A 22,706-nucleotide genomic window follows, 5' to 3' on the forward strand; every position below is an offset into this window, starting at 1 on the left:
ATCTTTCTTTTTTTTCTCAAAAAAGAAAACTATAATTATGATGAAGGGAACATTGAGAGATCATTCTTTCTCCAAATATGGGGTGCATGCGTGTTGATAAGAGAACTATTTTTACAACGTATTAGTAAATCCACGAAGCTTCGAGCTGTCAAAATCTCTTCAAAGATGCTCCAACTCTTTTCTATGTCGCCATATATCCATGCCACTGCCTACCAACTATTCTTGTTGGAAAGAAAGTAGAGTTACTACTAGTCATCAATTACGTTAATAAAGGCAATCAACACGACCTCTACAAGAAATCTAATATGCAACTAGATTAGAAAAGAGGGAACGTCAATTCGATTATGATTTCACCCCTTTAATACTTTATGTTAAGCATCCAAGTTTTTACCTCAGACTGGATCATTTTGCTAGCAGCACGTGAGAAAATGATTTGTAATTATTTTTTTAAAAAAATTTATTTTTAAAATATATTAAAATAATATATTTTTTATTTTTAAAAAATTATTTTTCATATCAATACACATGAAAAAATATATTAATCTAAAAAAAAAAATTAATTTTTTTTAAAAACATTTTTAAAACACAATGCCTCTAAATGGCAAACAAATCTCCCACAGCATGAGACTCGCGCTTGGCATCCAAGATGTTGTCCCCAAATTAGTGTCAAGTTACCACATCACTGTCAGAATTTCACAGAAACCGAAATCACTAGCAAGTGATGCAAAAATTGGAATTGAATATTGACATGCAGCTTCAACATTTTCATGGTCCAATCCATAAATTGCATACAGCACATCTCCGAAAAGGGTATATGATTGTATTAAATTAAAAAAATCAAACAAAGATGCCGAAAAAGAAAAGGTAGCCTACAATATACATATGCCTGTAGCATAAAGCAACCTAGAAAGCAACAAGCCACTCCGCATCGGACTCGAGATTAGTTCTTCAAAATTCCACTACAAGGAAATCAAACTCCCTGCCGGTTGCCAATGTACTCTGAGCTCTATATGATAATACTCTACCAGAAATCGCTCCCATTTAATTGTGATAGGACTCTCCTTCAAATCTTATAAACCAGATGATGCCGAAGAGAATCACATGTAAACTTGTTTAACTTATCTACATGGGTTCAAGAGATCCACTTTTAAGTCTCTCCATCCTGGCTTGAAGACCAGACAATGCCTTCTCATCCATGGGAAGAACGCCGCTATGTAAAGGATTCTCCATACCCATCGAGTCTGGCACACGAAGAATCTGACTTGACCGTCCATTATTTAGGTTCTCATTCATAGACATCAATGGCCTGCTTCCTGAATCGGGATTCCCAGTAGCAGCAGCTAACTGCATACTCTTCATTCTCTCTCTAATTGCATCTAATGTCCCACTGGTTACTGCAAACGTCAACACAATGGGTTCCATCAATAAAAACAACCAAAAATATAAAGTTTGTGTTTTTGTGTGTGTGTGTGAGAGAGAGAGAGAGGGAGTAAGTGAATTTACCTCCACCAATAAGCTTCTCATTTCTTTGGTCACCCAAAGAATTCTCTGAGACGAGACCTCTAGATAAAAAGGCACTAACTGCTCTGTTGTCTTCAGCATACGAGGGAGGAAGATGAAAGTTTGTTGTTTCGGGTTTAACATGCAATGGTTTAGCATCATTTAAGGAGTTTGTATGCACGGGGGAAAGGGGTTGCAAATCAGGGGAAGAAACATTTATGGCCGATGGTGGGGGGGTTGAAATTGGCAAACTAGAAGGTGTCCTTCCAGCAGCAGTATTCTTCTCCATCTGCAATAAAAGCAATGTTTGTTGGCAACTTGATCTATGAAACGTCCACACACAATGACATGATCGAGGAATTGCATACCTGAGCTAGACCATCTCTGATGTAAGTGCGAAATGCCTCACTAGCATTTTGGAGTTGAGCAAATATATCAACCTATGATTTGGAAAAAAGAAGAGGAAAAACTGAAATGAATAAGCAGCTCACGGACCCAATGCCAGAGTAATAACCATAGCAAGCCCCTAATTATCTCAAGGAAACAGAAAAAAAACAGTACAATCACTCTACCAATAGACACGAAAACATCAATTACTGACCTTAGGATATAACTGGGTGATGCGATAGAGCTCATATAGACCAATGGTGCAGGTTTGTTTGTCACCAATTTTCTTGAAAATGGCAGCAAGTTCTTGCTGCAGTCATGGTAAAATCAAATAGGTATTATTGAGATACATAGAGAGGTAAAGAGAGTGGATGAAAGCAAACAAAACCAGTTTGATTTAGTAAGTGCAGACAGCCAAATTGTTTGAGATGAAACTGGGAAGTTGATACCTTCAACTGAGCCTCAGCAGAATGCGTGGCAGGTGATGAATTGTTGGCTGCAGAATCACCCCAATGATTTTGGCCCACAGGAGCTGTTGAGGTCAACATTCTTGCTGCAGCTAAAGTCTACAAAAACACAAAGAAGCAGGATGAGTAAATATACAACAAAGTTGAATAAATGCAGGATTGCACATTTCTTAACTTTGTACCTCAAGATTAAGATCAATGTAGGCGAGAATAATTGGCTGGGGTTTCATGTCGATAGGAACCATAGATAGGTGACCCTTTATTGCAGCTCCACGAAGCTTAACAAGTTCATGGAGAACAGTTTTCACCATACGCAAAGGCTTGTCATCTGCTCCAGCTCTGTTTATAAGTTCAGAAAACACATAGAGAGAGGGAAGTCAGATCAATTAAGAGACCAAAAGGTAAGGTAAATATAGATGCTCTGGAGGAATCAAATGACACAATCTAACAAGAACCAAGCATTATCAGGGAAAGGGGGGGGTCAATAAAACATACCTTCTCCTGATTTCTTCCATCCCCAATTCTTGTAGGTAAATATGGATGCTCTGAAGGATGCGGTCAAGATCAACATCATATATAGTAGTTTGAAGAACCTGAGTAACAAAAATCAATCTATGACATATCCAAGAATAATAAACAATGGTTAACAAGCTAAACAGTCAAAAACACAATCATGCTGGTACAAGTGAAGTCACAGATGCTAAAAATAGTGTTCAGGAAATTGCAACTGGAAGAGGTTTGGGTAGATATCACCCTTGCCAACTCCATAGATGGTAAATAACATTCCAAAATAGGGTGCTACACTGTTTCAGTCTACCATAAATAAAAATAATGGGCTAAAAACATCGATCAACTCCAAAAGGGGACATATGACGGTTCTTAATGGCACCAAACAAATCAATTCACCCCTTCATTCCAATTACTTAATTGAACTCTTTTCTTGCAAATTTCTCCGGTTTTGGACAACATGAGTGAAGTGATAACATGTTAGACTCGGTGGTTACCATTTTGGTATCAAATTTATTTCACAAATCTCTTTTTAACATGTTAATGGTGTTCACACTTGGCCAATTGGGTCTCACCCACTACCTCCCAAACTACTCGCACATACCACGAGCATGACTAGATTTGGGAAAAGGAAACAAAAAACAAGAGTGGGAAAGGGGAAATTGCTGATTTAAAAACAATTGAACTAATATTTGTAGCTGGAAAATATTCCATTCATTCTTTCCCTTTCTATCTCTTACAAAGTTTGTTCCATTTTGGCAATTACACTTCTGGCTCAAATTTCACCAATTAAGCACCTCAAAAATTGTAGTAACATCCCCCAATAGAAAAACAAAAGAAGCAAGAACATGGTATTACTATTCAACCATTCGCTGCCAGAATTAATACCAATTGAAAGGTAAACTGTCTACAACTACTACAGTAGATGATACTAGTTTATGTTATTGCCCAAAACATATTTCATTTTCTCATCATCCAACAGAAAATCAGAAAAACCAAACTTAAATCAGCTGATTTTATCTCCCATGTAATTTATAATCGAGCTTCCACAAGACCAAACCAGAAACAACTTTTCAGATAAGTTTTTCAGAAATCACATGCAGGATGTGCGAGAGTTGGATTCACCCGATGTCTAACTTCTATTGCCATGTGAGCAACTGTTTTCGAAATAAATTCCATGTCAGAAACAATTGTGGCTGGATCTAACAGAAGCAATGAAAAGCTACAAGAACCCCAGAATGTCATTGAAATGTGAGCAGTTTCCAAATGATGACAAGCTAGGTCAGCACTATTATAGTTACGGTGGCAAAGTCGCACTCATCCAATCTAATTACTTAATGTTCAAGACTGCCCATACATCATTTTGACCAAACAGACAGTGCATTACTAGACCTTTTCAAATGCACTCATAATTTTGAAACATCTATTTAATAAATAGAATTTGCGTTCTAAATGAAGTCAGCAGGAAGATGGCATCAAGCACTGAAATATCAAATATATTACCTTTGTGAGTTTGATAAGGCATTTTACAACAAGGTCAGAAAACTTCTGATTCCTGATAACAAAGGTCTCAGCTGATGCAGGTGAAGGCCACCTTGTGGGATCCAGTGGTCTCAACAGATTAATCAGCACAACAAAGGATGAAGTTCGATCTGCATTATCCTGTACATATGATGGTAAGTTGACAAAAATTGACTTCTTCAAGGCAAAAAGTAGGCACATCATCGGGTAAATGTTCACCAGAATCTTAAGCATCAGCACATTCAATGCCTTTAGGAGCTGGCTGCCATCATCCATATGTGGGACCCTTTCATCCAAAAGCCAAAGTAGAAGCTCTGTTATCAGACTGTCAAGAGTACTCTCTTTGACAGCATAAGCAAGAATTTTATTTTGAAAAGTCTGCAGAAAAGTACACGTAGTTAAAATTTTATCAAGAAATAGATCTTGATGATGGATGGGGTTGTGGAGAGGGAGGAAAAGGATCATTCTGAGGCAGCATGGCTCTCCCTTTCTTTCACCATCCAGACCACCACACACTCAGAAATAAAGAGTACAGGTTATGTAGAGGGATGTTCCTGGCAAAAATTACCTGCATGAGTGTATTAAGTACATATTTACAAGCCCGTGATGAGGCTCCAGTCAAACTGAAGTCAAAAGTCCTCGATACCTGATCAATATAAAAAACAAGGAAACAAGTGAGCTTTGGCCGACCAAGCTGGTATTAAAACAAGCTAGTTCACATCTAATTGTGAGGAAAAAGATATCAGACAACTTTCATGAAACAATAGTCACCTTGTTTGCCAAGCATGAAACAAGTTTATCTGCATCTTTCACAAGTTCATCCATAGCACTGCCTTCTGCATCGTTTGTGGCCTGTGCCAACTCATGGCAAACAACTTTCATACCTTCAACTGACTGCAAGTAGAAAATACTTAATATATGGTTCAGGACCTCATCTAACAATAGAACAATCATGCAAAACAATTGCACATTGGAAAAAATAATAAAGAAACTATGTTATGAATACAATGAAAACATAACATTTTAATTCCCATGGCAGATTGTCATCACATACTAAACCAAATAACATCTGGAAAGAATATATAATTAATTTTAGACATATTAAAGAATAAATCAGCTAGCTGTAAACAATCACCTAATTACAAGGCAAGTGAAGAGAACACGAATGAGTTGGAGATGGACATGCATAAGACAGTTGGACACATCATTCAACATGACAGTACTCTTAACCTAGAAAAAATTAATTTAAATAGCAATAACTTTGCAAAACCAAATATGACCAATATATGGAAGTGAGGGAGTGAGACTTTGTCAGACCTGAAAGAGTAAGTGTTCAGGCAGAACCAGTTATCTATGAAGCATATGCAACTACGCAAATTCAAGCCATTAAAAAAAAAAAAAACAACAAAGAGCTGGCTATAAGATAAAATTATGCAACTCACGCAAACAAGAACTCAAGAAACAAAGGATAAAACAGTAATCTGTGTGGATCTTGTTGTATTAAGTACTGAATCCTGAAATTCATATATCTAGGCTAATTGTTCTTTCCTGCCAAATTTGGTTTTCTAGAAACACAACCTTGGCCGCACATTCCCCACAAAAATCACATATACTCCAGGACAATGCTTGAAACTTGAAATAATGCACTCTAGTGACTAGAAAGGATCGAAATGAAATCAGCTGAAAACCTGCTCCGGGGAACCAAAAGAAATGATGTCCAGAGCTTCATTCCAGTCTGCAGGGCCATTGGCACTCACGAGTGCCCCGGGCATCATATGTCCCTCCATATGAAGCTCCTGAGTCCCATAGTTTTTCCTGCAAAATGACAATTGATACTTAAGGAGAGAACTTATAAATTCAAAATGCCATTAACGAAGAAAAATAAAATGATTATACCTAGCTATAATAGGACCAGAGACTGATTGTGAAAGTTCCCCACTCTGTTCTGCTATATCAGACCTGAGTACAAATAAGGAATTTAAGGTCAGAAGATATAACCAAAGTCAAAATTTAAGCAAGTCAGCAGCTTCTGAGCCAAGAGTCATAATTTTCAACTTCCGATTTACATTCACTTGGCATGAAAAACTGGATAGATGTTATATCAATACCAGTAGAAGAAAAAAGGTCAATAAAAGAAAGGTCAAATAAACAATTTTTTCACAGTAATAATCTTAAATAGGTCACATTCATAAATCATAATACTAACAAAACAGAACTCCAATAGAAATGCAATGCAAGTATCATAAGATACACACCCATTTTCCCTAACAGAGCGCCTTAAAGCAGCTCTAGCATCACCAGGGCGACCTTCCTTCCTTTTTTCCATCTCTCGTACCTACCAAAAAAATCATGATGAGTGCACTGAAGATGGAAAAAGGATCAAAGCACCAATATACACTCACCTTCCACTTAAATCTATCATCTATCATGCTTTTCTGAGCATCTGTCAGCTTCCCAAGAAATCTCCAAATGTCGTCACCTGTTGAAGTAAGAGAGCAACAATTAATACATGAAGTGAGAAAGTAGGAATGATATTACTGTTACTTGAGAACATAATATGCATCTGTGCCAAGCCAATGGAGATTCCTAACACTAAACTTTCAATATTACCAATCCTACTGTAGCAATAATGTGACTGGTTATTTCATGGTATCAGCACGTACCAAGAATCTTGTAACCTGTAGCCAGTGTATTTAACGCAGCTTTTCTAGTTTCACCATCACGCTCTGCTGTCAAGCTTGCAACAATTTGCAAGGATTTTAACTGTCCACTTATCTATAGGGCAAAAAAATACAGGGATAAGTGTGAGCAAAAAAAAAAGTGAAAGACAATGACGGCATAAAATATATAATTATACCTCAGCCCCATGATGATCAATCAAGAACCCAACTAGATCTGCACACTCAATTCGAGTACGGTTGTTTTTAGAGCGCAAACCCTCCAGAATGTAAGGGAAAGATTTTGCTGCTGAATATGCTTGCACAATTTGTTTGGTAAGCTCACGCATTTTTTCTCGCACTTTCTCAATGTTATGCCCCAACTGCATTTCAAATATAGTATGTTAAAACTATTAAAAGTATTTCCCATCAGAGAACAGAATCATGGCATCCAAGAAAAAAATAATGAATATTTTCCCAGATGCATGAAAATTCATGCTACGGAGATCTTAGTAGAACCTTCTCAATCAAGCATGGAAGAAATATAGCTGCTTCAGATTCACTCAATGTGTAGGCCTCATCCCGGAGCCGGTCAAAAAGATCAGGGAGAAATTCCAGCACCTGTCCATTTCAGGTCAAACTTCATGTGATCGCATCTCATGAAGCATCATACTCAAAACATGAAGTGTCTACAATGACAAAAGGGGAAAAAAAAAAACTATACCTTCAATAGGCAAGTTGTGTTAGATTTACAAAACTGCAAAACAAACCACCTCAAAAGAATGTCCAGAACTTCAATTATTTCCTTTCCAATGGATGGAAGGGCCTGGAAAAAAATACATATCAGTTTCAATTTGATAACACTGTGCCATGCTCAAGAGTAATCTCCAATAGTCAAGAAAATAGCCAAAAACCTTATGTAACATCTCCAGCCCATCGACTTGTTTCTTAAAATCCGGACTTAGAAGTCGCCTGTTCAAATCCTCTTTGAAGTACTTCATCATGTCACTCTACAATTTGGGAGTATGGCAAGAGAAATCTCAAAACGCTGGAAAAGAAATCCAATATATTTTACAAGCAGCACTGTATAAAACCAGACCTCAAGATCTTGAACCTGTTCCATCCGTGGCTCTTCAAACTTAAACCTCCGTACTACCATTCTCTCCCTATCCTCCTGTGAATAGGCAAGTGCAAATGGAAAATGTTTAATCAATGCTATTTACATCTAATGAAAAATTCCATGTGTCATATCAACTACCTTGTTTGAGTCCTTGACATTCAATAATGCTTGTGACTGAACAGCTCTGTCCTGAAAAGACATAGTTGGCTCTGGCTTTGACCCTTTCATTGGTATGACTCTCTTATAAAGCCAAGACCATAAATAATCAATCTCCACATTGAATTTCAAAAAAGATAAATGAAATGGGAGAAACATACCCCAGATATAGATCTATTTGCATGTTTTGAGATGCCATTGGAAGCAGCTTTTCCAACTTTTACACTTGTTTTGGATGATGGCCCCATTGAAATTGTTTTTGTAGATTCAAACGATTCTGATAAGCCATGAACAAATTTCAATATGCAATCTCAAAACATGAGGCACATGCATGCATGCAGAGACACAAAAGAAGTCATGTAAGTTACCGAAGGACAGACCTTGAAAACCACCTGCAGGTCTCACTCGTTCAAGAACAAGAGCCAACGCTGGCCCTTGAATATCTTTCAGATTCTTCTCAATCTAAGAAAGAGGGTACACATATTAGGAAGTTTAGTGATCAATCAATACAGGTGAATGAGAAAAAAACACCAGAATAATAATAAAGCGCTCACCATTTCTTGTCCACAAACTCTCAAAATCTCAGAGATGCATGCTTCAGCTGCTTTTCGAACATCTGATGATTTATCCTAACAAAAATCCCAGAGGAAATGTCAAGAATGCAGAAGGTGAGTCATGAAATGTCTTTTTTCAAGAAAACTAAACTAGAACCTACCGTCATAGCAGAGCTGGCTGGTTTCAGCAAATGTATGGCATCAGAAAACTCACTTGATCCAGAAAGTTGCTTTGACAGCCAATCAAAAAGATCCTTGCGGCCTTCAGCACCAAGCTTAGTTTCTATCAGAGCTGCTGTGATGTAAGGAACCTAGAAACAAAGAAATGTCATTATACCAAACAACAAGAAACCAAAATACCCCAAAATTAAAATAAGACATGTTATCAGTAAATGCATGAAAAATTACCATTTTATCAAGATGAACAGCAGCAACCCAAGAATCTAAAGTATTCAGAGTGCATTCCCTCATGTGTTTCTTATTATCCCCAAGACATTTCAAAATATCTGACAGAACACCCTGCAAAACCCAGCCAACAGTAAACTTGAGCTTTTTTCAGGGCAACAAATGTAAATGTAAAGAAACACGCTCATCTAGAGTAGACCAACCTTGCTTGACTTTTCAACAGCTGGTCCCATAGCAGAAGCAACACCACCAATGGTAGTCAAAGCTGTCATGATTAAATTTTTATTGCTGTCATATAGACGCCCTCTAAGGGCACCAAATAATTCACCTGGCAACCAAATAAGATATTAATGATCAACACATTGCTAGTTGTAACAGAAACGTTATTATGACACTATGCATGTCTTAATACAGCTTTCTAACTATTCAAGTCCATTTTAAATTGAATGCATACCAGTTCCAGTTGGTTGAATGCGTTTATTAGCCTCCTCTAAAATTTTATTGACAGCTTCAATCGACTCCAGTCGAACCTGCAACATGGATTTAAGAGTCAAGATGATAACAATAACTGAGGGTTTCACAAAGGTTATCATAACATTAAGTGAGTTTGCTTCATCAATGTTAACAGCATACCTTCCAATCAGGACTTTCCAAACTCTTGATCAGAGTAGGGGTTATCTTTCCACTAATGTCTTCACGTGGCAGGCTATCCAGCCCGCCACCAGAAACAGAAGAGGTGGATTCTGATGTCCTGACCGTTTTCTTTGGAGCGGCGGAAGCACCCTGGAGACATGTGTAAAAGGATCAAGTAAACCATATAAAACAAACATTTTGAGAAAGGAATTTGATCTTCAGCTTCCCATTACCTCAAATGGATTTTTATCATACTCAGCATCAAGTGCACTCAGCAGTGCAGGTTTGACATCAGCAAGAAACCCTTTAATATCTGCAAACAGATAGAGAGAGAGAGAGAGAGAAAAGAAAATACATATCAAGGATTCATGGCATGTGGAAAATTAATAAAAATAAGATAATCACACACCTGGACCAATGAACTTATGTAAAGCACCCAAAAGTTTGATAGTTGCATTTCTGCTTGCGGCTACACTCGACTGTAGCCCAGTATCTTTACAGAAATCAATTAAATCCTGCAAGATATGTTGCATTTCTCCTTAAAAACTGCAACAAAGGATGAGAAAAGGAATAGAAAGATAATCTTCAGTATGTTGAGGAAGAGTTATTGGGAGGAAGAGACAGAAGAACCTTAAGCTTCAAATGTGACACGCCAAAGTCATCAATTGCCGAAACCATCCAGATTATTCCCTCACTAAGAACCTTTGGATTCTTGTGCTCTTTCATAATTTTGTAAAGCTGAAAAAGATGAAATTCCACAGATTATTCAGCAACAAATAAGAAAATGGTGATAGTGCTCTCTAAATCTGGCTCAGTCTTTACATTATACTAGACCAAAAGTAAAGCAAATTGTTAAAGCAAGCACCTAACTGTAAGTATACTTACTCGGTCAAAAACAAATCCTGGACCCACTGCTTCAGAGAAAGTGGTAAGGCACTTCATGGCATGAGCTCTGGTTTTAATATCCGCAACCCGTTCACTTATACCTGCGAATAGGTATGAAAAAAAACTTTGTAATTTATCCAATCCATTCACTAACAGGGTTAAAAAGGAAAAATCAACTTAGCACAGAATTGGGAGTGTTCGCATTTATAGAAAAAATACAAGCAATCTTTCACAAAATATAGCTCTAGCTTCAAACAAAAGAATAGACAAATAGCACTTAATACCCACCTAAAAGGCAGAGCACTACACATTTCTTCGGAAATTTTGATGCAGTTGAAGCTAGGTAAGTAATGACTTCAATGACCTGTTGCTGAACCTGCACTTTTGATTGTATTTCTTAGTATTATAACCATTACAGAATTGAGCTTGAAATCAATCTGTTCATACAAAAATGTAAAACATCAAAAAAATTTAAATACCTGAACATTTTTTTCATTCCATCCAGGAATAGCACAGAGTAAACGAATCAAAATCTCCACAGATTGATTAAGATTCTGTAACCCCTCCACTTGTAGTTTAAATGAGGATATTGCTGCAGCAATTTAAATGAAAAAAACAAGAAAAATTAACCAATTAAATGCAGCTTATGTAACATGGTATAAAAAATAAATAATAGACTCCCCTGCACCAACATATAAATTAGCATAGTTAAGTGGACCAAGAACACATCATCTCTTTGTAAAGAACAGCATTCTAATCAACCACCCAATTAAAGAAAATTTATACAAACACAAATATATATCTACTCATAAAGTTACAATCAAAACAATTTTACAAGAAACAGCCAAAGAAAATGTTAAATACATGTCAGGAAAAAAATATCTATATCCAAGCAATTTACCCACAACCAACATAGCATGAGGTAAATTCTACTGAAACAATACAGTAGCATAAAAACTGTCACCATATTTCACCATCTTTATGTTAGAAGAAAACCTGTTCACAGTGAAGCACCCTAAAGCATAATCAAATGTCACAAGCAGCTTGCAACTAAAGATTTCTGAAATCAAATTAATAGATTTTTGTAGTCCTGTTTCAACTTTTTACTTCTATAGTAAAAGAAAACAATGAGCATTTAAAACCTCTGATAGACAAAAACAATCAACCTTCAGTTTTTGAAATTGAGAGTAAGCAATGGCATCGGAGTAGCAGAAACAACAGCTTCGTAAACCTTCAGTTTTCAATCTATGCATGAAACAAGCAAAAGGTTCTTATAACATACCTTCCAACCGCTCTTTCCACACTGCGCTCTTCAGTTGGGAAACAGTATCTGCTTGAATGAGAGAACCTAATCTGGTTTCAATTTCTTCAAGACTCATCTCTGCTGGCTGCAAATATCAAACAGAGAGCAAATCATGTATCAAAAACTATGAATACAACTGACAATCAACAAAGAATACTTTTAAAAACAAAGGCATTCGCCTACCTCAACATCCTCAGGTGGTTCAATTGCTCTTGAAGATTCTGCCCGCCCAGCACCATCTCCTTTCTTGCTAACCCCTGATTTAGTCGGCGCTGCCTTTTTGTTAGCAGCCTGACAAAAGGAACAATAGCACAATCAGGAACCATCATAGTGATAATGTCCCTTTGAGCAGAGCAAAATTTAATGTGAATGATAAGAAAAACAAAAGAAAAAAGTAAAAGAAATTCACAGCAACTGGTGCAGGCCTCTTCCCAGAAAGCATGCTTGCCGCCGACTTTTTAACAAATGAGCCTTCTGATGTCTGCAAAAGAATTTACACAAAAAACTTTCTTAAGATCATGATTTGAGTGAAACTGAAAAGGCCAACCCTTAGAGAAATATCGAAGTGAGGTGCATAGAAAACACACAGGGAATTGAGACTAACACACGAGAAATTAAGAAATAAACCACTAGAAATATAGCAGAAAGGTGGATAAGTCAGCTATTTTTATAATAAAGAAACCATTGGAATGAAAACAATTTACCAAGGAACATTAGAAATCAGCCAAAAATAACAATATTATTAAAAAACTCAATAGATGTTTTCCTTTCATCTTTCAATTAAGAGCAGCTGGATCATGCTCACTGAATTTAGTGACCTAGAAACAAGGACCATGGTCAAAACATAAGGCCCTTCCCCTAAAGGAAATTATATGACTAACCACAGCTGGAGATTTCAAAATAAATGTCACTCTTCCATGGTGCACATCGCACATATCTACCTCTTAAAACAGCTTTTTCTAGAAGTCTAATCAACAAAGTTTCTAATGGTACAAACAAGACAGTTCTAGTTATGATGTAATTAATGACTCTTTTGCAAATGATAAAGACAATCTAATAACAAAATCAAGAATCATAAAGTTTCAAAAAATAAAAGTCACAGCCTACCTCTACCAATGACATGCTTCCACGAACAGCTTGGACTGGACCTGGCCATGGCACAAAAAGCATGATCAACTAAATTAAATACAAAAATAAATATAGCTAAAGATTTTATAACCCTAAATTAATTGGTGTGATAGCATCATGGACATAAAAAGGTGTGCACACCTGAGGATGCCACAGCAGGCACACCATCTCCTGAAACTGCTATCATTTCAGACAGCTTCTTTCTTCTCACATCATCAAGTTTCTCCAGTGATCGCTCCAAAGGCCTCATCCCAACCGACTAAGCAAGAATTTGAGAGTTACAATAGCAGTAGCTAAAAGTGAAGCAATAAATTTTCAATATTTTTCTTGAATGGAAATACTACCTTAGCTACTGCTGCTAACACTGAAAAGGCAGAATCCCTCACATCAGGAGTCCCATCATTGAGGCACTGCAAAATACAATCACTTAATTCAAAACTAAAAAAAAAAAAAAAACAGGAAAAGTGGCAGCAGATAAGCAAAATCTGTGCATTCCAACAGCTGCATATCTTATAGCTCCATGCATCATAACAAAAAAATTAATAGATGATGATCCATGAATAGTCAGAACCATAGGCCAGTTCCAATTCACAATGTAAAGATTGATTTTCTAATTCTCCTTCAAAATCTTATAATAGACCAAAGAGAAAAGCTCTGTTATCTGAAATAAACACCAGCTATTGAATATGAAATGCAATGCATTGAAAATGAAATGGACACTAGCAACAAGCATGCGAAGAATTTGATTATACGCATTACTGTAAGAGCAATGGATGCACTAACCTCCATACATATAGGGACATAATCCTTGTGCACCTTCAGAATAACAGCCTTGTTACTTGTTTCAATACAAAATGTCACCCAGTTTAAAGTTAATGAGCGCACTAGAGGAACTTTATTTTTCACTGCTGTTTTGACATCTGCAGTAAAAGAAATCATTCAGAACCAAAACCACGTAACCCCATAAACCATGAGCCAATAGTGGCAAACAATTTACCCTATATGCCTAAAAAATGGAAATCAGGGCATTATAGATGAAAAGAAAAAACTATATGGGAAAAGAAACGCCAATTATGAAAAGAATCCGCAAAAGATAAATAGTTCGAAAATGCATGATTTTCTCCCCAAGAAGCCTAATTATGTTTTAACTATGCCTACATCAGTTATGAAATGCATTAAAAACAATGATGACAAACTTGTGGTGCCAATCCAAAACAAGCAGAAATATAAAACAAACAGAAATATAAAGGATTAAATGACAGAGCAGGGATTGGTTAAACCAAATACAAAAAACTAAAAGTACAATCTCTAAGGCTCAAACAACGTAACAGAGTTTATCAGAATATGAAAGTAGTTGGAATGAATGGCGAACTTGCCTTCAATGATATCCGCAAGATTTAAGCATCCAGCCTTATGCATCGCTTGCAGAGTTTGAGCAAGTGCCTCGGTGAGTGTAGGTTTTTTCTCTTTCAATTTTTCCTATTAAGGGAAACCATAGAAACAGCACGGTTGTCAGAGTTAGACAGGTAGTATTAAAAATTAAAAACTCATTTATCACACAAGTCGAACATGTGGACCAGTTCAACACACTCGGGTAACCAAGGTTTGAAAAGCATTATTGTGTGAACATTTGTGTCATCATCGAAGTGTATATGGCTCTTACAAGCAATACAGGTAATAAGAACCGAGAGCTCCCAGAAAAATGGGTTCTTAGACCACGTGCAAGGTTGCCAATAGCTTGTATGGCTTCAACTGCAACAGCGATGTTCACATCTGTAATAAGCTGCAGGCAAAATCATAGTGAAGCATAGATCACAGAAACTTCAAGAAGGATAAGAAAGCATCATCATAAAAGTCACCATAGACACAATAAACCAGCAGCATAAATAATACAGAAAAGCATTTGTAATCCTACAAGTTGAAAGCTCTATACCAGGTTCAAGTTGCTATATTGAAATTCAATGGTATTCGATGGCTATACACAAATGCATTATACATAGTGAAGCTCTTTTAATTGGGGGGGAAGGGGGGGGGGAAGAATTATGCTTCCGGTGGTAAAATAGATCACGGATACAACAAGAAGGATAAGAAAGCATCATAATAAGTCACCCTGGACACAATAAATCAGCAACACAAATAATAAACAAAAGCATTTGTTGCCATATTGAAATTCAATAGTATTCGATGGCTATGCAGGAAATGCATACCACAATCTCCATATAAAATATCTTAGAATTATGTAACCTCATAATAACCTTGCATGTAAGGCTAATGACAAGTATTTGACTTGGCACCAAATTTCAAAACTAATGTTCCTAATTATATTTGGGTTATGTAGGTTCTCATCTCTTCCACAAATTGACCAAACAAATGCACTTCACCAGAATCAAAGTCAACTATTTGTCACCCAATTAAATTTGTTTTTTTTTTAACAAAAATAACCTCATTTACCAGAAAAGGAGATAAAGAAAGCAAAAACATAAAAAAAAATGGAAAGGAACACAGAAATTCTAGCAAAAAATATAGTAACAATAAAAAGGGAGATGATTATAGGTAATTTAAAATGGTTGTTCCAACTTTAAGGAAAAAAAATTACCTTCTTCAAAGTCCGACAAACTTCAGAGAAATCACCAGGTGCTATCCTCTTTGTGGATGCAAGCTTCGTCAGCTCTGCAACAGCCTCCTTTCTTTCTGACCATTTGGTGGCTTTCTAAGAGGTGGACGCAAGATGTTAAAAAATAGTAACCAACAAAACTTGAATATTTAGAAGATGAAAATAAGAAGTAAGATAAATCCAGAACACTAAAAACATGAAATAAAGAAGCAGGAGCACTGACCACTCCATCCCAAAATCCAGCCTTCTCCAAAGGACCCAAAATATCAACCGGGTCTACAAGGTCATACTCATCTATTTCTTGAGGAGCTGACAGTCGGTACACATACCAGTAATGGCATATTAGTCAATTGAGAATGAATGGTTAAAATACTATGGGAGATGTTAAATCACATACCTTCAGCAGCAACTTCTTCAGATGGACCAGAACCCACAACTTCTGATACCCCTTCTGGCTCTGGCTCCTGGTCTTGCTCAGATCTGATCACATAAGCATGTTAACTCTACATTCCAACCAAAGCATAACAGAATGGACTTCCAACAGATAAATATCCTATTTTTTAAACTAATTGATAAAGGAAGGAAAACTGAGCATTGCCTAGCAGCGGATCTAGAATAACAAACTTGCAAAGGTTTATAAATAAAACAACACCAGCACCAACCCGAGCTATTGATAATGATAAGTAACAAATTAATCATTGAGAAAAAGGAGACAGATTTAACAATTGTAACATTACAACCTTAAAATTATAATTTCAAACCAATCAGGTACATCAATAAACATTACAACAAGCTTCAAACCAATGTTGTAAATTACAGTAAAGAAACTTAAAACATATGATCAATTCAAAGCATGGTAATGTTGGAAGAATGCAAGCTCAAAGCCTAAGGAAACATCTCAGGAGAACTACAGCACCTCTAGTAAAATGCATGAAAGAGTAGAAAAAGGCTCTTGTCTAGATTTACCTAATCTTGCGGGATGGCTTAGCTGTCCCTGTAACATTAACAAGCTCAGCCTCCAATTCTTTTTTCTTCAAGCAGGAACATGGGGGGACAAAGGGAAAAAATGTCCATTATAATGTATAGGTAAAATGACAGTGACAATGTCATGCAAATTAATGAATAAATTTGTTGTACCATGGTATCTCGCATCTTCTCAAAGAGAATTGATTTCACAGGATCTTTTCCAATCCACCGACAAAGCTCAAGAGTTAGTCCTTTAGATGATGCACGGACATTTTGATCCTGATGGTCAAACAATTCTGGAAGCATCTTTAAAATCCTCTTTGGGGGGACAACTTTGGCTCCAAAATCACTGTTAGCAAACAGAACAAAACAACAGGGACACTTAGACAAATAAAAGAATCAGTACTTTACAACAAAGAAATATTGCTTACAAACCTTAAGGCTTGAAACATAACGTCTATAGCGGGCACCACAGCTTTGGCAACTTTGTTCTTAATTGCTTTCTCCATTGCATCCTACAATCACCAAACAATTAACTATCTTCAGAAAAAAAATAATCAGGTTTATTCATGCTAGAATTTCTTAGACTTTGGTGAGCAAAAGGCCTCCACAACAAGCAACAGCTAGAAACTAAGCTAAACAAACATAGATGGCAAATTTTATGGAATGCAAGAAGGAAGGAAGTAAAAAGAATATAGAAGACAATGGAAAACAAAAGAGAGAGAAGACAGAGACAGAAAACTGCTGATTGTTACAAAATCCTGAAGCAAAACAAAAGAAAGGCTACAAGCGCTGATTCACATTCCAAAATACCAGAGTATACAGGACAGTCAGAGACACTCAATATCAGGGATTTTAATATACAGTAAAAGTAACTGTCCAACTTTGTGCCACTTTCCAAGAGTACTCAAGTGTATTCAAAGAATCTTAAAGCCTAGCTACTTGTGCAAGTTCTACAAATTCTAACTGCTACTATGAGATTACAAAGCTTGCAGTTGATTTTTCCCAACCAGAGCGCGATCATACAGTCAACAAGAAAGATTCTTAATTTCAATAAATTAAGGCTCACTGATGTACCACACAGCCTTTGTGGGACATAGATTAATTTTTTTCCTACTATATGGAGATTCAAATACTAGAGAGCAGAGGCAAGTTACAATTTTAAATTATTACTTAAGAAAGTTTCATCAATAAAACTAATAATTAAAAGATCAGGTAGCACAAGAAAGTTAATGTAGTACAGACCCAATTTACCATCAAAGAACTTCAATTTTCATTTCTGTTTCTTGAGTACATGAGCGTATACAACTAAAGGTAAGATGAGATGAATATTGATGCAAGTAGAAATGTAAATCACCTCATGTAAATGATCCTAAAGGACAGAGCATACCTAAACTAGAAAAAGGTGAACTAATTAATAAAAGGCACCACGCCCACTCCTTGACAAGCCACATCACCAACCTCCAAAATTTTGAGGTGCTACAGTAGACAAAGGTCAGTGTTGTCAAAGGAAGCCCAACTAGAAATGGAAGAGGAAAGGTGAGCCTGAAACAGCTTCGTTATACCCTCTAAGAGATGCACTGCATTGATCATTTTTTGCTCTTTTTCTCAATTATGTCCATATGATGTACTAGAGTAGATTGCATAGTTAACTTCCGTTATGCCTTTAGACAATTCTTAAAGTGGATGAGAGCACTACATTGAGAGAGTTGTAGAAGCACAACTTTTTCCCACAGTGGGCATCCTAGAATAAAAATCATCTCCTGTTATTTCAGAACACCAACAACAAGCCCTCAGTGACAATCTAGTTGGGTTTGGCTCTGTTAAGTGTGGCAGTACAAATTTGAGGTATGACTTTGCTAACTCCCACATTTGCTTTTGAATAAACATAAAAATACAAGCTCACACCATTTAGTCAGCCTCTACATAATCAACAAGCCTATCCTGTTATGCTTAGGGCGCCTTGGATATTTAGGCACGGTCATTTCTAATTTATTTACCAACTAAATTTAAATCCAGCACCTAATTTACAACACTAGATTGGCATGGTTAATTTTCCAAAAAAATCCACTTAGTAATGCTAATAAAAATGAAGACTTTTAGCTGACAATCTCCAGAGCATCATAAACTTAGGAACGAATAGGAAACCAACTGAAGAATGGTGATAACTATTACACTGATATGTGAAATGGACACGAAGCTACCATAAATCCTACAACTAATTAAGAATCAAATACCAACATTACACACTGGAATGTCAACAAAACAGTAAAAACAGTAAAATAGCAATAAAAAACATCAACCATTTTAGTACAGGCATTTAAAAAAAATTATCAAAATTTGTTCAATTTCGGTAAACATTATAACAATTCATTCATTCATTATCAACAAACAATTAAACAAGAGAAACATTCCAACACTAAACCATAGCAAAAAAAATTAAGAAAAAATCAACCAAGACCAACACGCATTTTCACTCTTTACCAAAAACCATAAAATCACTCACCAAAAAAACATCCACAGCTTCCAACTCCACCCACAGCATAAACGCTGCCTGCGCTTTCTCTACAGTCTTTGGCCTACCAGTAAGACACTTAGCCACAATCGCATCACACACTTCTTTCGCATACCTACACACCACCACCACCACAACAACAAATTAAAACCCACAAAAAAAAAAAAAAAACGCGTGCAAAAAAAAAATAAAAACAAATTCCACCACCTTCCAGCATCCGCATCAGCAGCACGTAAAAACGCAATCAAAGCATCGAGCGCTTTCTCCTGTACAGGCGCATTCGAATCCGCAACCGTTTTCCTAAACAACGGAGCTAACAAAAAACCGCAACAAAATGAATCCACATTTGCGACACAAATAACAGATCTGAAACCTAAAAATTATATAAAAAAATATTAGAAACCCTAACTAACCGAATTCACGAAGTCTGGAGTCTTTAGGATCGGAAATGGAATCACAAAGAGAAGCCAAATCGATATTGGCTTCGTTTCTAACTTTCCAGTTCTTGTGTAACAACCGATCTTCCCATGCCAATTTCTTCGCTTCCTTTAACAACTTCTCTTCTTCCGACATTTTCTTTCTTTTAGATCTCCCGCAATTTCACTGCGGCGATTTCTCTGAATATTTTTCTTCTTCTTTTTTAAGTTCCTCTCGCCGGCGAGAGAGGCTGGAGGAGAAATGACAAAATCAGGGTATGGATTAGAGAGGGGGAGAGTACGATAAGTTTTTTTATTTATTTATTTAATGTTGCTAAATCAAAAATCATGAGAGTGACAGGGCTATTTTGAGATGTACGTTTTTGAATTTGGAGAGGTTTTTCGACGCGCGGTGTGGGGAGTTGAATGCACGTGTTGAGGGAAGGGGATTTAGGGGGTGACGGTTGTTTGGGAGGAGGGGATGGTGGGGTAAAAAAGGGAAGTGATTTTGGGAAAATTGTTAAAATGGAAAGAACGTTAATGGTTTTGAAATAAATTTATTAAGGTGTGTTTTTTGTATTTTTATGGTTTTCTTATTTTAAGTTTTTTATAAAAAAAAAAAAAGACATTGATTGATGGAGAAAATGCGTTATTATTAATAAGAGTAGAATTATAAATTTTTAAAGGGATATCATTGTAAAATATTTTTCCTAACCAAACAAAATTAAAATGTTTTTGTTTATAAAATATACAGTAAAATATTTTTATGATTTAAAAATATTTTAAAAAATTAAAAAATAATTATTTTTATCTTTACTTTAAATTAATAATTTTTATGTTTTTAGCATATTTTAATGTGTTAATATCAAAAATAATTTTTTAAAATAAAAAAAAATATTATTTTAAAATATTTTTAAATAAAAAACATTTAAAAATAATAATTATAACCATACTTTCAAATATCTTTATCCATGTTTTTTTTAGAGCGTGTTTGGTAGTGTGGTAGCGGTTGCTTTTTCAAATAGTTTTTCGTGCCGAAAAGCATGCCAATGATGTTTTTTTATTTTTTAAAAATCATTTTTGACATCAGCACATCAAAACGATCCAAAAAGTACAAACCGAACTCAATTTTAGCAAAAAAAAAAAAAAAAAAATTCAAAATTTGACGAAACGCAGTTACAAACGCAATGCCAAACACTCTCTTACAGGTGTATCGCATGGTTTATCTCTTAAATTAACACCTGCATTTTTAAAACTTTCAAGTTGGCATGCACTCCTAACATCTTAGCTAAAAAAGAGATAATAAATAGCATTTTTCTTCAAAACTCACATCAAAAGCAAAGAGACCATGAGAAGGAGGGATCCCACATTTTTCAATCTATCTTTGTTTTTATTTGTTCAATTGCATCTCCTAATCTTAAATATAATAGACAATTTATATGATTGTTTGAAGGCATTATAATTACAGTAAATTTAAGTTATAAATTATTTAATATTTTTATTCATTTATTATATCATAGTAAATTATTTTATTATTTAATAACTTAACTAACTATATTGTTCACTACATTATTGTACAGTTATAACTCAAAGAGTGCCTTGTTTCCTCAATAAAAAAATAAATTTTATTTATTTTGTAAGTAAGTGATTATGATCGACTTAATCCACGGTAAAAATTTGTATTATTTTTTATTTTGTAAATTAGCTAATTGCTTTATAATTATGATAGTTATTTATAATTAGGTATAGTCTTGACAAAAAAAAAAGTTTTTTATTACTTTAAAGAAGGAAAAAATATTATTTAAATAGTAAAAAATTCATATTTGAGTAACTAATCTCATTGCATTGCAAACACTATCTTATCTTATCTTTTTTCTTTTCTTTTTTTTCTTTTTTGAGTAACTAATCACATTCCACGGTAAAAGGTTTTTTTTTATATAACTTTCCTTTACTAGACAATCAACCAAGTCATTAGCCGCTGTAAGGATGTGAGAGAAGGTGATGACTACAAAGAATTAGAAGAATATAATTGAGGTGTGATGAGGTTCGAAGAACTTCTCTTTAGTTAAGGCTTTTCTAAAGCATCGCAGTGTTTTTAAAGATTTAAAAAGTATATATTTTTCAATTAATTTTTTTTAGTGTTTTTTAATTTTTTGATGAGTTGATGTCAAAAAAATATTAAAAAAATTATTTTAATATACTTTTAAGTAAAAAATTACTTTAAAAAATAATATCTACCTCACCTTCAAACAAGCTTTAAAAGTAATAATTATATTGAAACATTAAAAATCAATTGTTGGACTTAAAAATTACTAAAAATCATAAGCATCTACAAAAACAAGTCTTTTAGAAGACACAAACGAACTGATCTTACAAGGATGATCATGACCTTTTTTATTTCAAGCACCTCCACCTTGTTTTGACTCATTGATTCTTTTAGGAATTAGAAAAGAGCATAAGAACTTAGCCTAATGGTCTTTGAATGCACCACTAATTCTTGAAATTTCCTAGCTTTTTATAGATGATTCATATATATTACACTTCTTGTAGTAGCTAGTTGGCTTCTAGGTGGGTTAGGCCAGAGCTTTCTTCCATCCTAGTTTTGCAAAAGATCATTCTTGGTGTATATAAAATGATTATTAATACTTAACTCGATTAGCTATCTTGTGAAGAATCAAAGGAAAAGGATTATATCCCATTCAAGGCAACATCATTTAGTACATTGTCGTTCTTAGGTAGCTACATCATCCAAAACATGTTATATTCCTCAGCATAAGCTAGCAGGAGTCACCTAAATAGTGCCCCCTCCCCCAATCAATTGAGAAAGAGATGAGACACTATTTTAGCTATAGAAATTCATAAAAGGTATAAATCTTGCAATTATTTGGATAATGCCTCTCATATAAATGAGTATTTGGTATCTAATTTGTCAGGTATCACTGGCAACACAAATGCTTCTATTTTAGGTGGAA

The 22,706-nt window shown here is 35.4% G+C and overlaps 1 protein-coding gene across 1 annotated transcript; it reads right to left on the reverse strand.

Moving 5' to 3' along the window:
* Window positions 1-719: 719 nt before the first annotated feature.
* Window positions 720-20,075, reverse strand: LOC118037828 (protein MOR1). Its single transcript, XM_035043935.2, has 54 exons — window positions 19,732-20,075; window positions 19,526-19,631; window positions 19,310-19,433; window positions 17,239-17,318; window positions 16,975-17,152; window positions 16,804-16,868; window positions 16,235-16,317; window positions 16,061-16,146; window positions 15,820-15,933; window positions 14,887-15,006; window positions 14,600-14,702; window positions 14,007-14,143; window positions 13,568-13,633; window positions 13,365-13,482; window positions 13,203-13,243; window positions 12,505-12,576; window positions 12,279-12,386; window positions 12,075-12,180; window positions 11,272-11,384; window positions 11,081-11,168; window positions 10,793-10,893; window positions 10,538-10,645; window positions 10,317-10,422; window positions 10,141-10,220; window positions 9,908-10,057; window positions 9,729-9,804; window positions 9,478-9,602; window positions 9,278-9,388; window positions 9,031-9,180; window positions 8,870-8,944; window positions 8,696-8,777; window positions 8,477-8,592; window positions 8,298-8,399; window positions 8,139-8,213; window positions 7,954-8,049; window positions 7,764-7,865; window positions 7,559-7,660; window positions 7,240-7,422; window positions 7,046-7,157; window positions 6,785-6,861; window positions 6,638-6,717; window positions 6,279-6,341; window positions 6,071-6,197; window positions 5,154-5,276; window positions 4,951-5,028; window positions 4,602-4,760; window positions 4,365-4,523; window positions 2,850-2,947; window positions 2,537-2,693; window positions 2,337-2,453; window positions 2,102-2,197; window positions 1,869-1,940; window positions 1,504-1,789; window positions 720-1,394 (listed from the first exon to the last, which is right to left on the reverse strand). The coding sequence occupies exons 1-54, from the start codon at window positions 19,889-19,891 to the stop codon at window positions 1,123-1,125; spliced, it is 6,084 nt and encodes a 2,027-aa protein (XP_034899826.1). The 5' UTR covers window positions 19,892-20,075; the 3' UTR covers window positions 720-1,122.
* Between the last annotated feature and the right edge of the window lie 2,631 nt (window positions 20,076-22,706).

This window comes from Populus alba, chromosome 1 (genome assembly GCF_005239225.2).
Source record: "Populus alba chromosome 1, ASM523922v2, whole genome shotgun sequence".
Lineage (NCBI taxonomy): Eukaryota > Viridiplantae > Streptophyta > Magnoliopsida > Malpighiales > Salicaceae > Populus > Populus alba.